This window comes from Galleria mellonella, unplaced genomic scaffold, assembly GCF_026898425.1.
Source record: "Galleria mellonella isolate WM207_F2 unplaced genomic scaffold, CSIRO_AGI_GalMel_v1 utg310, whole genome shotgun sequence".
Classification (NCBI taxonomy): Eukaryota; Metazoa; Arthropoda; class Insecta; order Lepidoptera; family Pyralidae; genus Galleria; species Galleria mellonella.
In genome coordinates, this window is record NW_026442071.1 from 276,192 (window position 1) to 289,667 (window position 13,476).

At 33.2% G+C, this 13,476-nt stretch overlaps 1 protein-coding gene across 4 annotated transcripts in view; it reads left to right on the forward strand.

The window, feature by feature from the left end:
- Positions 1-13,120, forward strand: part of LOC113523629 (LIM domain only protein 3-like) — a 56,009-nt gene extending 42,889 nt beyond the window's left edge. For all 4 annotated transcript variants that reach the window (XM_031907415.2, XM_031907416.2, XM_031907417.2 and 1 more), the window contains 5 exons: positions 7,831-8,068; positions 8,769-8,894; positions 9,381-9,522; positions 11,193-11,387; positions 11,475-13,120. In XM_031907415.2, the coding sequence (XP_031763275.1) occupies positions 7,831-8,068; positions 8,769-8,894; positions 9,381-9,522; positions 11,193-11,357 (671 nt within the window). In that variant the 3' untranslated portion in view covers positions 11,358-11,387; positions 11,475-13,120. The remainder of the gene's footprint in view (positions 1-7,830; positions 8,069-8,768; positions 8,895-9,380; positions 9,523-11,192; positions 11,388-11,474) is intronic.
- Positions 13,121-13,476: the final 356 nt, after the last annotated feature.

The window sequence follows — 13,476 nt, forward strand, 5'->3', positions numbered from 1 at the left end:
TTGATTTCATGTGCCAATTATTGTCCCTGTGTTTACTCAGGATGGCGTGGTAACTAGATATAGCTTCTTTTATAATAGATTAAAAAATATTCTAAAGTAAAATTTGAAATGAATTTGTAAATAGAGAGATCAGAATATATTCCGGCAGTGCAACATAAATCGATGCTGCGTTTTCATGATAGCATTTATCCACGAGAAGGATTTCAATTTCACTAGAAATAACACAACAAATTCACATGAGCATCGAATGCAGTAGGAGCAATGGCGGAAAATTGCGGGTATAGTGCGGCGGTGGCGGTGGCGGCGACGGCGGCTGTAGCAATGGCGGTGGCGGCACTGTAGCGAGGCAACGGTGGCGGCCCAGCGCGTCGTAGCGTAGCGAGCGCGACGCCGCCGCCCGGCGCCCGCGGCTCTGGGCGGCCCTGATAAAATTTATGGCCACTTCCCCTTTAAAACAATATTGAGGGCTCAGTTGGGATTTATGTCTCGCCGCTGCTGCAGCGACTCAATTTATTCTTCAATTTTTCATACAATAACTCACACACGTATTACGAGTGATGGATGAAAAGGACTAACTTTCGGGCTTTAATAAGAGCCTCCAGATGCGAATCTCCAAATTGGCTGAAGTTTATTGCCCACTTATGTCAGGCTTAAGTTTCGCCCGGAGCCTTTCTCTGAGAAAATAATTTATGACGTAGATTGTCTCGACTTTGTACACGTTTGATTGTCGTTTGGGGATACAATGTATCATGGACATAGACGTCACGTAACTGTGACAGTAGGTGGGGTTTACGCTTAAGAATACGAACTTATTGGTTGCGCCGCAGTCTCGTATAAATTGCTCGGTTGGTACATATCTATTTCCTTAGTGCAGAGATTTATTACCCTTTTATTTTCATTTAGTATCTGTCTAAACAGTCCTATATTTACTATTTCACATTTAAAAAAAAAAGAATTACTTGACTGCAATGGTAGCTGAATTCAATGGTGGTGAGTATTTTATAAAATTGTAGGTGCCAATGATCTCTCTATAAAGGTAATACTAAAAGTAATGTGTAGCTGTCAATGCGGGAAGCTAAATGTTTTATTCTTATTCGATTTATGTTTCTTCGGAAACAGTAAGGCAGAGAAAATTTAATAATTAATTGTTTTACATATTTCTGGCATTATAATCATGGTTGGTTAAACATGATCACCCAGATTATATTTTGCTACCAAATGCTTATAAATAGTTCAAAAATATACTAAGTATAAAAAATTGTTAAGTTCCTAATTTCTGAATTTCTTAGAACACGAAATATTATCGACAAATATTAAACGTAGAAGCACAACACTAGTAGCAGTCGCGATCGTAAATGGGTATTGGACGGGCGGGCCGAGAGCCGAATACAAACAAGCAATACTCTGATTAAAATATAAGAAACATACTCCAATCTTCAACGCGCAACGGACCTTCACTACCTACACAATATTTTTCGTATCAGATGATAAATTACAATCCGCCATATTTTAAATAACTCCATTAAGCGATTTTCCTTGTAATGATTCGAGAATACAAAATTACGTAACATAAATGTTTTCAAAGTAATCCTTTGTTCATATTGAACACGAGTTTATTTATGAGTTTACTTTCCCTGTACGTACCACATATTATTAGGTTCGAAGTGAACATTCTTCAGTATCAAAATTGTCTAAGGTCTTTGACATTTACTTGTAATATTTAATAACAGAAAATAAAAATGAAACTCTTTGAAATCGTTTACCACTGCTATTAGGTTTAATTCAAAAATTAATTTAAACTTTCTGAAGCTTGAGTTGGGAAGGGAGCACCGGCGTTAAGGCAATATCAATTTCATAATTTTAATTAAAAAAAAAACTAACTTCTCTGATGACAAAGTCTCGTACTTTTTTAATAACGGAAATGTTAACGATGATGGTGGGTTTAGGAGCGGGGTGTGTGGAGCCTGACGTGGGACTATCGTCCATCGTCATGGACGAGATATAATAGGCTCTTATTAATTTTTTTTTACACCTTATGATTTGAAGTTTAGCAATTATCAGATATAGAGTACAGGCATAGTTTAAATACCCCATGCCACTTGTCGACCTACAGATACGACCAAACAGATCACTGCGTTCCGAATCGTCATGTAATTATTCGGGAAATGACTAATAGTACCTTACAGTAAGTTATAACTATGTAGGTATAGATTTTTAATTTACAGTACCAAGTAAATAAATTACGTCGGTAAAATTCCACAGACCCGCACGAAGCGATTCGCCTCTTCGTTTCAAAAGCGAACTATTAAGTAATGGAATACCCTTCCTGTTTCTGTATTTCTGGAGAAATAAAATCTGAGGCTCTTCAAGTCGATAGTAAATAAGTATCTTTTGGGTAAGCACGCTTCACCCTAGATCTCATCATTACTTACTATTAAATGATATAAGATCAAGCGTAAAACTCATCTTGTATTAAAAAAAATTATACTACATCTGTGGTACTGTCTTTTATCAATATGTGGAATAGTCAGTAACTGCAGGTGCAATTATCATAAATTAGCATGTCGCAATGTAAACACGATAAGTATGATTTGCAGCAAATGCAGGTAAACTCAGACGATTCAGGGCAAACATCCTACTTGTTAATTTTTTACATTCGGGTCAGTATTAATGTAAAACCCGCATTTGGTTAAATCTAATTACGCCCGCATAATGGATATCGCAACAACGCAATCAACTCCATTGTTTAATGAGTGACCGACTACTAACTCTAAATAAATTATATGAGTATTTAGAGCAGCTGCAACCACAGTCATTATACAAATTAATTAAGTATACCACTTCACTTTGCATTGGTAATTTATATTTATAACTCACAATAATTATTTTCGATTGGCTGATTACGGTGAAGTTACGTTTCAACAAAATCTGGACAGTAGTTTCCACAAAATAAAGTCCTCAATATTAGAGGCTTCTTCAAAAAATCATTTTAACAGTTATTTACTACATTAATTTTACTACATATGAATATTTATTCTGTATTATAATTATTCACATAGGCTTTACTCATTCATTATTATTCAACAAAGCACAACATAATGTGTAACATGCATACAACAACCATTGATAACCCCCTTTTCTGAAGTCAGTAAAAACTGTCTGTTGAATACAATACAGACAGAGAGCAATCATTAAATGGACGCCGAAAAGAACATTACACTCGGACACCAATATGAGAAATAAATGTTGGCAGTGGTCTATAAAACAATCTCAATAATAAATATCATATATAATCAAAATTATTCCAGAACATAATTGGTTAAGTACCATAAGATAGACAAAGTTGTAAGAGTGACTTATTTGAATTAATTTTTCCATGTAAATGTAACTTTGGATAATGCTAATGATATAATAATAGGGAATTACACGATTATAAAGGAATTCAAATTTATACAGTAGATATACCGAATAAGCATTAGGTAGGCATAATACTGGTAGAGAGAGGGCGAGTTAATTGCAAAACGCAATGAACGAGTGCAAATTGCATGGAACGATTGTGTACCGCTTTTGATGCGGGTTCATTACAATAACCTGGCATTTCTCGTAATTGAATCAAAGGAATTCTAATGTTGCGTTCAAATCGAACGCATGACTACTTGCTATAAGTAACAGTGGAATGTAATCGACTGATTATTAACGAATGCAAATATTAATAAATATCTATAACTTATCCGGTACTGCATTTAAAATTAAAATTGCAAATAAGGGAAACCTTACTTTTATTACTTATTTTAAAATATAGGTGCTAATGTCCTATTAAACATAAATGTTTTAGATATCTAAACATCTTTATAAATTACTTTATCTACATACTTCCTATTAATATTACATCTGTTTTTTTTTTGAGTTTCTAAAGTTTTTTATTACATAATATTTTTTTACATTTTTAATGCTTTGAAAAAATTGTGTTAGTAAAGTACGTACTACGTTTGTTCACTATTATCAATAAAGTAACACGGCCACTACTGGCAAACCTCCACCTCGTAGGGGAGACCTATGTTCGGTAGTGGGCAGTAAACGGCTAATATGACGATGGTATAATGATCAATAAAGTAACATTGAGAGTGTTTACATTTTATTGTCAGGAAAATACATAATTTAATAGTGATTGAAGCATTTAATAAAAAAGATTATAAAACAATAATAAGGTAGACAAGAATGGCTGAAATTTGGTACATAGAGAATATCCTAGATTTAAATTTATACTTACCGGAAATTAGCTTCCGTAGGAAAATTTATACTAAATCTTACAAGTATTGGTCTAGTTTATAAATGAATATTCTATGAGTTGGAGAGATTAATAACCCGATTAACAGCAATTTAGTTTCTATTCGTGTAATATCTATAATGTAATACTGTAATAAATTGCAATTTAATTAATTTACATTGTAAATCTATTTAAAGTTTAATTAACAATAATATAATAATGGCTTATTGAAGTATGTAAGTGTGAACATCAGGTAGGTAACCCACGTCGCCACTCTGGTACCTCCATACGAGTTCTCTTAACTCGGAAATGAGTTTTACGCCAAGAAAGGGTTTCGGAACAAAAGGCCATTACAGATTCCAATTAGATCCCGTGTTTAGAAGTAATTTCGCGGTAAAATTAGAAAATTAATTTTAAGCTGAAGTGGCCAGAGAACAGGCGTACGCGGGTACACAATTTGGTTTACTACCATGGATGTATATAACTTCTCTAATTAACTAATAATAAAAATATGATTTGAGATTATATTTGGATGTTTAAACTGAATCACGCTTGCACTTCTGAGAGAATTTGAATGAAATTATCTTTTTGTCTTGAAACAAAAGTAAACTTTTTACTAAATTATTTGATTTATTTTCTTGTAGTTACATGAATATGAATGAATATCGAACCTTAAATACAACTATAAAAGTTATAATGATATAACTTAAACAGAGATCCAGACAGACTGTCATGACAAAATTATAACGGTTCATGACATACATTTTTATTATAGAATCCCAAAAATACTAGTCTCTGAAATTAAATACATTTCATTATTTCCGGATTTCTTTTTATTTAAACGCCTTAATACGTTGGCGGCAGCTATGGCTGTGTCGACAAAATTACACTGGCCGCCAGTTCGGTAGCCAAGTCTCTATCAAATTCTCGGCCCAATGGTAATAAAACGAAATAATAGGAAGCGCCTTCACCCGGATATTTATGTACAGTCCACATGATTAACTCTCATTTTATTGTTTTTACGTTGACATATAGATGGGACAGTCTGGTCGTATAAAATGAAATTATTTGTTTTATGGGTACTTAACGATCAGAGATAGATCGTAGTCACTATATGAGGAAGAAATTAAGAGAATCTCCATGTATGCCTAAGATGGGTTATGAGAATGGATGAAGAAAGAGATGCATTATTTAACGTTTAATTCTCTGTCATCATTCTTAAAGCGTCTGCGGTAAAGATAGATAAATACTACCTATTTCATACGCGTGCGCCATTACCTTACCAGTCGCAGGGGCATATATAGTGCGGAGATTCCAAAGATCGATATAATCGATCCGGTCATTAGATTGACGTGCAGTCGTTAGTAATTACAGGTATAAACGGCATGCGCTTGAAATGGACAAAACACGCCATGCAGTTACCGCACGCCTCACCTTAATTTATTAATTCTGCGGAAAAATACGGAGATTCTTGAATGCTAGTACTAATGTAAAACCTATGGAGTTTTTATTATTTAATGTATTAAAAATAATTTTCCAAGAACACGAGTAAAATGTAAACCGCAATGAGTTAGCAAATAATTCAATGAATCATTTTGCTCGTCTATGTCTAAAAAATTTTACTATTATGGAATTAGATTACCATTGGTGCATAACTTACACAAAAATTACATGAACCAAATGTATTAAATTGTCAGTTTAATTTTAGTTATAAAATTTTTGATAAAGTAAATACCTTTAACGAATCATAGAACAAAGTTAAAATTGCATGACTACTTACTTGGTCATGCAATTCCAACTTGAATTCACTCATTAGATTTATAATCTTATATGAATAACTAATATGGATGGGAACTGAACAATCCTCTCCCCCCACCACCCTCCCATTAGGAAGAGACCTATATTCAGCAGTGGACTGATATGCTGATAATGATGATTATGATGATTTAACTAAAGAAAATGATAAGATTTACTTTACGCATATATACTCGTATACATTAGGTATATTACTTATTCGTTTTTATAAAAGTAGAACACCCTATATGCCTAATTATGATACTAATATATATTTATCTGCCTACCTTCATATCTTAATTACAGGCCAAAGTGTTAAAGTGACTTAAATGATTTTTCATTGTGGTTTTTTTCATTCAAATATTTGACGTACGTACCTATCAAGTAAACTTTGAAACATGCATGCACTAAGGGAATATTATCTTGAATATTTGATACAAGATACAATCCATAGCCCTGTTAAATATATCAAATTAATTAATAATAGCTATCACTGTGTATTTATTGTGTTTACACGCGAGGTAATCCGCGATAGGACGATGGAGTGGGCGGCGGCCGTAGCGCGTAGGTACGTGGGTACTTTAGCTCCCCTGCAGCGTACTAATTAGAAATTGCGACGCCCCGAGGCAATACGTCATCTTTATTATTTTCTTATTAACGAGCCGTCATTAATAAACTCCAATTAACTTTATTGTCGCGATGTCGGCTTCAATAAACGAGATGTATCGGCCATCGGCGTCGCCCGTCGGAGGCCGATGCGCAAGTGATCGATTGCGATGAGTTATGTCCACCTAGTTACCCCTTCAATTGGATCCTTGATTGGTTTGACGTACGCAATATTATTATGTGGACGACGACGTGCCGATAAATTGGAACTGATTGTTTATTAAAGACGATCCATTTATTTATGGTGGAGGCAATTCGCACACGCAATGCATTTGTTCAAATAGTAAACATGTCATTTAACCTTATAGAGTGAATATATTACTTTTATTATGATACAATGTTTCTTTTTTCCACTGTGAGAAAAATGTGTATGCGCATGTTAATGACGTCAGCAACGAGTGCGTGTCACGCACTGCGCTTATGCTCGAATTAATTGACGTAATTATTCAGTAGAAAACAATCGAGTCTAGCTTAATGCTATAATGAGTCGCATATTACGAACAATTACCCACTTGTTTTCAACGAAACAGAATTCATTACTTACGCGCCAAGCTTTAATTTAAATTTACCATTATTTTCCACTGTGTGGTTAAATAATTATTTCCATAAAATGAGTTGTTTCAATCTATTTATAAAAATACATATGGGTATACCTAATTAAAAACGTTATCTACTTATGATATCATATACTTGTTTATTTTCTATTTATTATTTTTTTATTGTTCCAAATTCTAAATCAGCTTTTTTACATTTTCAAGTTAAAACTAGTGAAATGCGTTGGATAAATTCTAATGGTAACATACCTATTCTGATGAAAAATATAAAATATAGATACTTTAAGACTTTCGCGCTACATGAATTAAATCCCGATTCTTATAAAGCACGGACATTTAAATCTGTATATCTTAGTTTACCATAACTTTTGAAGACATTCGCACTACGTCAAAAGTTCACAGTAAATAATTTGTTACTTGTACATAAATAGCATCAAATTTACTATCAGATGAGCCGTATATTTGTTTGCCGCCGTAGTAGGTATAAAAAAAACTTCCCCTTGCACTTCTATTAAAAAGAAATAGAGCTAACTTTAATCATCTTCACAGGTCAACAAGAAGAAACTAAATATGGGCTCAATAGCAGTGTCGCGGGTAACACGGGGGGCGCGAGGCTCTGCGCGCAGTGTGGGAAAGTAATCACCGAAAGGTTTCTCCTGAAGGCAATGGAGAGGTTTTGGCACGAAGACTGTCTCAAATGTGGTTGTTGCGACTGCCGCCTCGGTGAAGTCGGCTCCAAACTATATTACAAAGCTGACCTTATGCTCTGTAAGAGGGACTATCTTAGGTAATATAATCAAGCTATTGTAAATATGTATTTATAATTAGTTTTAATTATAACTCGTTTATAGCTAATATTTTATATTAGATCATATAAATCTGACTTGAGAGAGTATCCAGTGTCAAAAATATCCTAAAAACTATCAATTGAAGAAAAGATGCTCCATTTTGTATGTCAAAAAAACTAAATACAAATCAACAAACCATCTATGTGTGTTTTATGATAAAAAATCATTCACATAAATATAATTATTATTAAACTGTTTTTGACTATAATCACCTTATTCATAAAAACCTCAAAGTGCTCATAAACCTGTTTTAGTTAATAATTATTTTGTCTCTTATTTTAACACTAATTTATATATCTGAATATTCTATTCTCAATTTGATAGAAAATGACAAAACAATGATATAGTTAAAATAGGTTTGTAGGAGATTTTAGTTTTTATGAATAAAGGGGTAATTATTTTGCCCAGGTGATTTCTTTTCAGACTTGTCAATTATCTTTATTTATTTTAAATTTTGATAAATGATCTTTATTTCATAGATATACTCGCCTAAATATTATTGCAACTCTTGACAACCTCCCAATAAACTAAATATTATTTTTAATCTTACTCTCTTTTTACTGATCTTAAAACAAACTTGAATATTTTGAACTATTACTAAGTACTTGTTACATTTATTATCCTGTTATTTTTTAACAGGTTATTTGGTGCCACAGGCAATTGTGTGGCGTGCAACAAAGTCATTCCCGCCTTCGAAATGGTTATGCGAGCTAAGAGTTTCGTTTACCACTTAGAATGTTTCGCCTGTCAACAATGCAATCATAGGTATGTGTTTTAGTAATTTATAAATGGACATACTCACGTATAACTAATATAAATTTCATAATGTTATACTTCTATATTCTATTATAATATATTCATCCAAATTAAGGTAACAATTTAAGTCAACTGAAGCTATTATCTATCAACAATTCTTAATACTCATAATTCTAAAAACAATCATCAAGTCATTATTCAACTCAAAGCTGTTTGTAACTCAAAAATTAGGTTTATAATTATTCTTTTTTTAATAATTATAATTATCAGTGGACATTTTATATACGTAAATAAGCAATGACTATGGAAACATAATATCATAGAATTATGAACATACGTATCTGCAGATGGGATGTTGTAAATTAAACAAAGGGTACATTATATTTATGTTCATCCTTGTAATTTTCGTACAGTAATAAAAGTTATTGTTACTCACGGGAAATCACTGTAAGTGGATGTTGGAATTGCAGAATGTAAAGAGACAGCCATTTGCAGGTTCTGCGTAGGTGACAGATTCTACTTGTGTGACAACAAGATACTTTGCGAGTACGACTACGAGGAAAGGCTAGTATTTGCAAGTATGGCAGCGAACCCCAGTGGCCTAGCTCATATTCGAAGACAAGTCAGTGGTTTACAGGTAAAAAATATAGTTCAATGTAACTCTTTGTAAGAACATTCATATGTCTAATTTAAACACATTTATCTATTAAATAAGATGCTTACATTATTTATCCATAGGTGTCTATAAGATACAACCTGTTTAAAGAAAATATTATTGTAGATATCTTATAATTTGTAAACTACATGAAACTTCAAACTTGTAAATTCAGTTTTTATTCGAAAACAGCACTACAGTTGAGATCCTTATGCATTATTTTCAACTGAAACCACTTTGTGATTTGAATAGTAGAACAAAAAACAACATATATACAGATATTATAAAAGTCAATAAATCATTTATGAGTAAAAATATATTTTTTAGGTCTTAACTTCTAAAAGTTTTACTAATTAAGTTATGTATTCGTCGAATTTTGATATTACATTTACAAAATGCGAATGAAAGTAGATATATTATATCATAGGCCGGGGTTCTTAAACATTTAAGATAACGGAATGCGCATCAAATACCATTTATTTTATGGAACCTCATATCAAACGATTCGACCATATCAAAAGAAACAACAAATCAAAAACATTGTAATTTAAATAGGGCAGTAGCTTTTATTACAAATATTTTAAAAGTATAACATTTTATAATTTTATAGTATTTTTTCCTTAAATTTTTAATATGAAGAACGAAATTGTTTCACTGTATAAATAAATTCGCGGAAACCTGGTGATTTTTATACGAAACCTCTAAATTCCGCGGAACCCACTTTAGGAATCACATATTCTCATTGTAAAAGAAGCATAAGGCAATATTATAAATTAAACCCCAATAACGAAGATATTCTCTGTGATATATGTATATGTACAAGAGCGCAAAGCTGCAAACAAACCGCAAAGCAGTTTCACGGCACTAAGAATATGTTTTGTCTATGTAACTGTTTACTTGAAATACATAAATAAATAATAATAAATACTTCTTACATTTCACACAAATAATCTTAAATCTTTCCTTATATCATAAATAATTATGTATCTATATTCTTTGTATGCTGAAGTTCACATTGGTTTATCAAACTTGCACACTTATCTTAAGCCTAGTATTTTACTCAATTATAGTTAATGTAATAGCTATAAACTAGTATTATTAACTCACAGTTATAAGTGGACTAGTCGTTGATTTGCGTCATTTCTAGTAGGTAGCACTTATCGATTCAGCACAGTCTGTTAATATACTCCTTTGCTTAGTTTAAAAAAAAAAAAAACATTGTAACGTCTTATTTGTAGATATATAGTAAAGTATTATAGTAATTGTACCATACCTTTTGAGTTATATAGAACAACATCGTTTTTTCTAACGTTTCCATCTCCAAATAAAGGCCACGTGAAAAAGTCGGCTCGACGGAGTAAATAACTCCCACAAGGACACTGTTAGTGGGAGATTCTATCTCCACTTTATTATGTTTCTTTTGTGATCATTAATCTTTCTCGTACGAACGCTTGTCGGAATGCGAATGTGGGGGAATCTATTTCATTTTATGAGTCGCGCGAGTGGAGGAAACCCATTCAGCCGCACGACATTTCTAATCGACTTTTTGATTGCGCTCACGGTCTACTGTTGGGAGCTTGACGTGGGAATTGGGATACGAATTTAAATTAGTTCCTTATGTTGCGGTGGTTAAGTTGATATTTTGTTGGCAGTCACCTAGCGGTGGGTACGTTGCTGGTGTCGGAGGCTGCGGGGCTGGAGCGCCGGCGGGTGTTGCACTAGTGGACAAGGACGGTGGCGGCTGTGCGGCAGCTGATGACGCATCCAGTGGCTACGGAAGCCCGCCCGATCCCGATGTGTGCGATGCCGCACGATGACCGACAATGCCCCGCCGACTTCTCGCCTCGGTATGTTTAAAAACTCAAGTCGTTGAAAATGTATGTAAGTCATATTCTTTGTATTTAACTTATATAAATATTATTTTCGTATGGCAGGTGAAACCCCACTGAGTGTTGGCGAGATGCAGCCGCGCGCAGACAGTTCCGAAGCGGGGCACATCTCTGGCAAACGGCGAACGTCTCTCCACACGCGAACAGTAGAATGGCGTTCCATACCCGCATCATAACAATTTAGCCATCACTAAATGATTGTCTTTAGAAATAGCTACATTGATTTATTTTCGTATTATTTCTAGTTCACTGACTCGTCTTTTTGAATATTATTTTAAAGAATCTCCGATGTAATTAATCCATTAAAATTTCTATCTGAATTGTTACTGTACGTAGTGCAAAACAGGCTAAGTGCAGAATTTGTTTCGTGGCGTCGTTTCAGCAAGCGCGTATTTTTCAAGCGACGTACGAGAGTACATTAGGCTTAAAGGCGGGCCATGGATATGTGGCCACTTTACAAAGTGTCCGGGATGAGTCGCGATAACGTTGTCAGAACACGATATTTCCATTATGTATACGATTTGAGCACTTGTTTACATGTTTAAGATAGAGGCGTCGCGTGGGTAGGACGCGCGCTCTCGCTTTTACTATATGGTATCGACCATGTCTTGCGCTTAGCCAATTTAGCCAACCTCCTTATTCCTCAATGGTAGAAATATTGGAGATACCAACATGCATGTTATTTGGCACATACGTTATTCCAATTTAATATGCATAAAGGGTACAAGCAGAAAAGTTGTTGATAAGAGGACATTTCCCGTAAAATTGGCGGCCTTTCAGTATTTACTACTTACATTACATTAGATATCATCAAGCAATAGGTACAAAACATCAATTCATTTAAAGTATGACAGATATTTAGATGTTGGCAGCTTTACAGGTTGCGCCCTCTTAATGAATTATGTGGAATCAATTGTAAACAAATCAATATTTTGCAAGTTTTTTATATGAAAACAGTTTTTGTAACTGCTTGTACCAATTTCATCATACAACGATTCAGGTCCAGACTCTAAAATGTAATTAATGAAATCGATCTCATTGTTATGGAATTGTGTGTACATTTAGAAACATAAACATTGTTATCATACAAGGTATGAAGTTTATTGAACATGATTTCTTAATTTTTATTTTTTGATCGGTTATGTATAATAATGTTATTTTTTACCAAAGATAAGTTTCCGTTAAAAGAATTTTAATTATAGACTAAACGAGTGAGCTCCGATTATAGATTAATAGTGATATATCTGGTACTCAGAAGCGGTGCAACGGTTAGTTAAGTACCTCTGTATAAAGGTTAAACTGTTTAAGATATTTTGTAATTTTGTGTTACAATTTTTGCCACAGCTTCAGTGAATGTTGTTCGCGCCTGTACATGTAAAGTTATCTGTTAAAAATTTGCTAAACACTATGTTGATTGAAAAAAAGAAACAGTGTAGGTAAATAAATGCTAAAGTTTTCTAAGATATAAATAAATATGTAAATTAAAGATTTTTACGATAAAAAGATGTATTTATGTAAAAAATTTGAACTGTCGTTAATTAGAATATTGGTTAGAATAAAATATCAACGTCTAATACCTACAATTAATAAGAGAACAGAATAAAATGTTTCGGACTTTCATAAACATCGACAGATTATTTCATTTTGCCGTTACTATGTAAATAAATATATTTATTTAATGATTACACAAACTTGTTTCATTCGTAATTTAACCTGTTTTATGTTATTCAGTTTGTTTTATCATAAAACCATTATGATAAGGTATATATTAAATGATTAGTCTAACGCGCCAGGCCAATCTATGATCATCCCTGTTTATAATATATATGTGTATGTGTGTGTGTGTGTGTGTGTGTGCCTGTGCATGTACATGTGCGTCTGCGTTAGCGTGTGCGTGTGCGTTTGTGTGTATATATGCACGCACAAATTATTATTTCATTTTCGCATAATGAAACAAAATTAGCAAATTCATACACATTGTTTTTAAATTTTAGTTAGATTAAGATAAATACTAAGAAATACTGTAAATTTTTTATGTACACGCTAT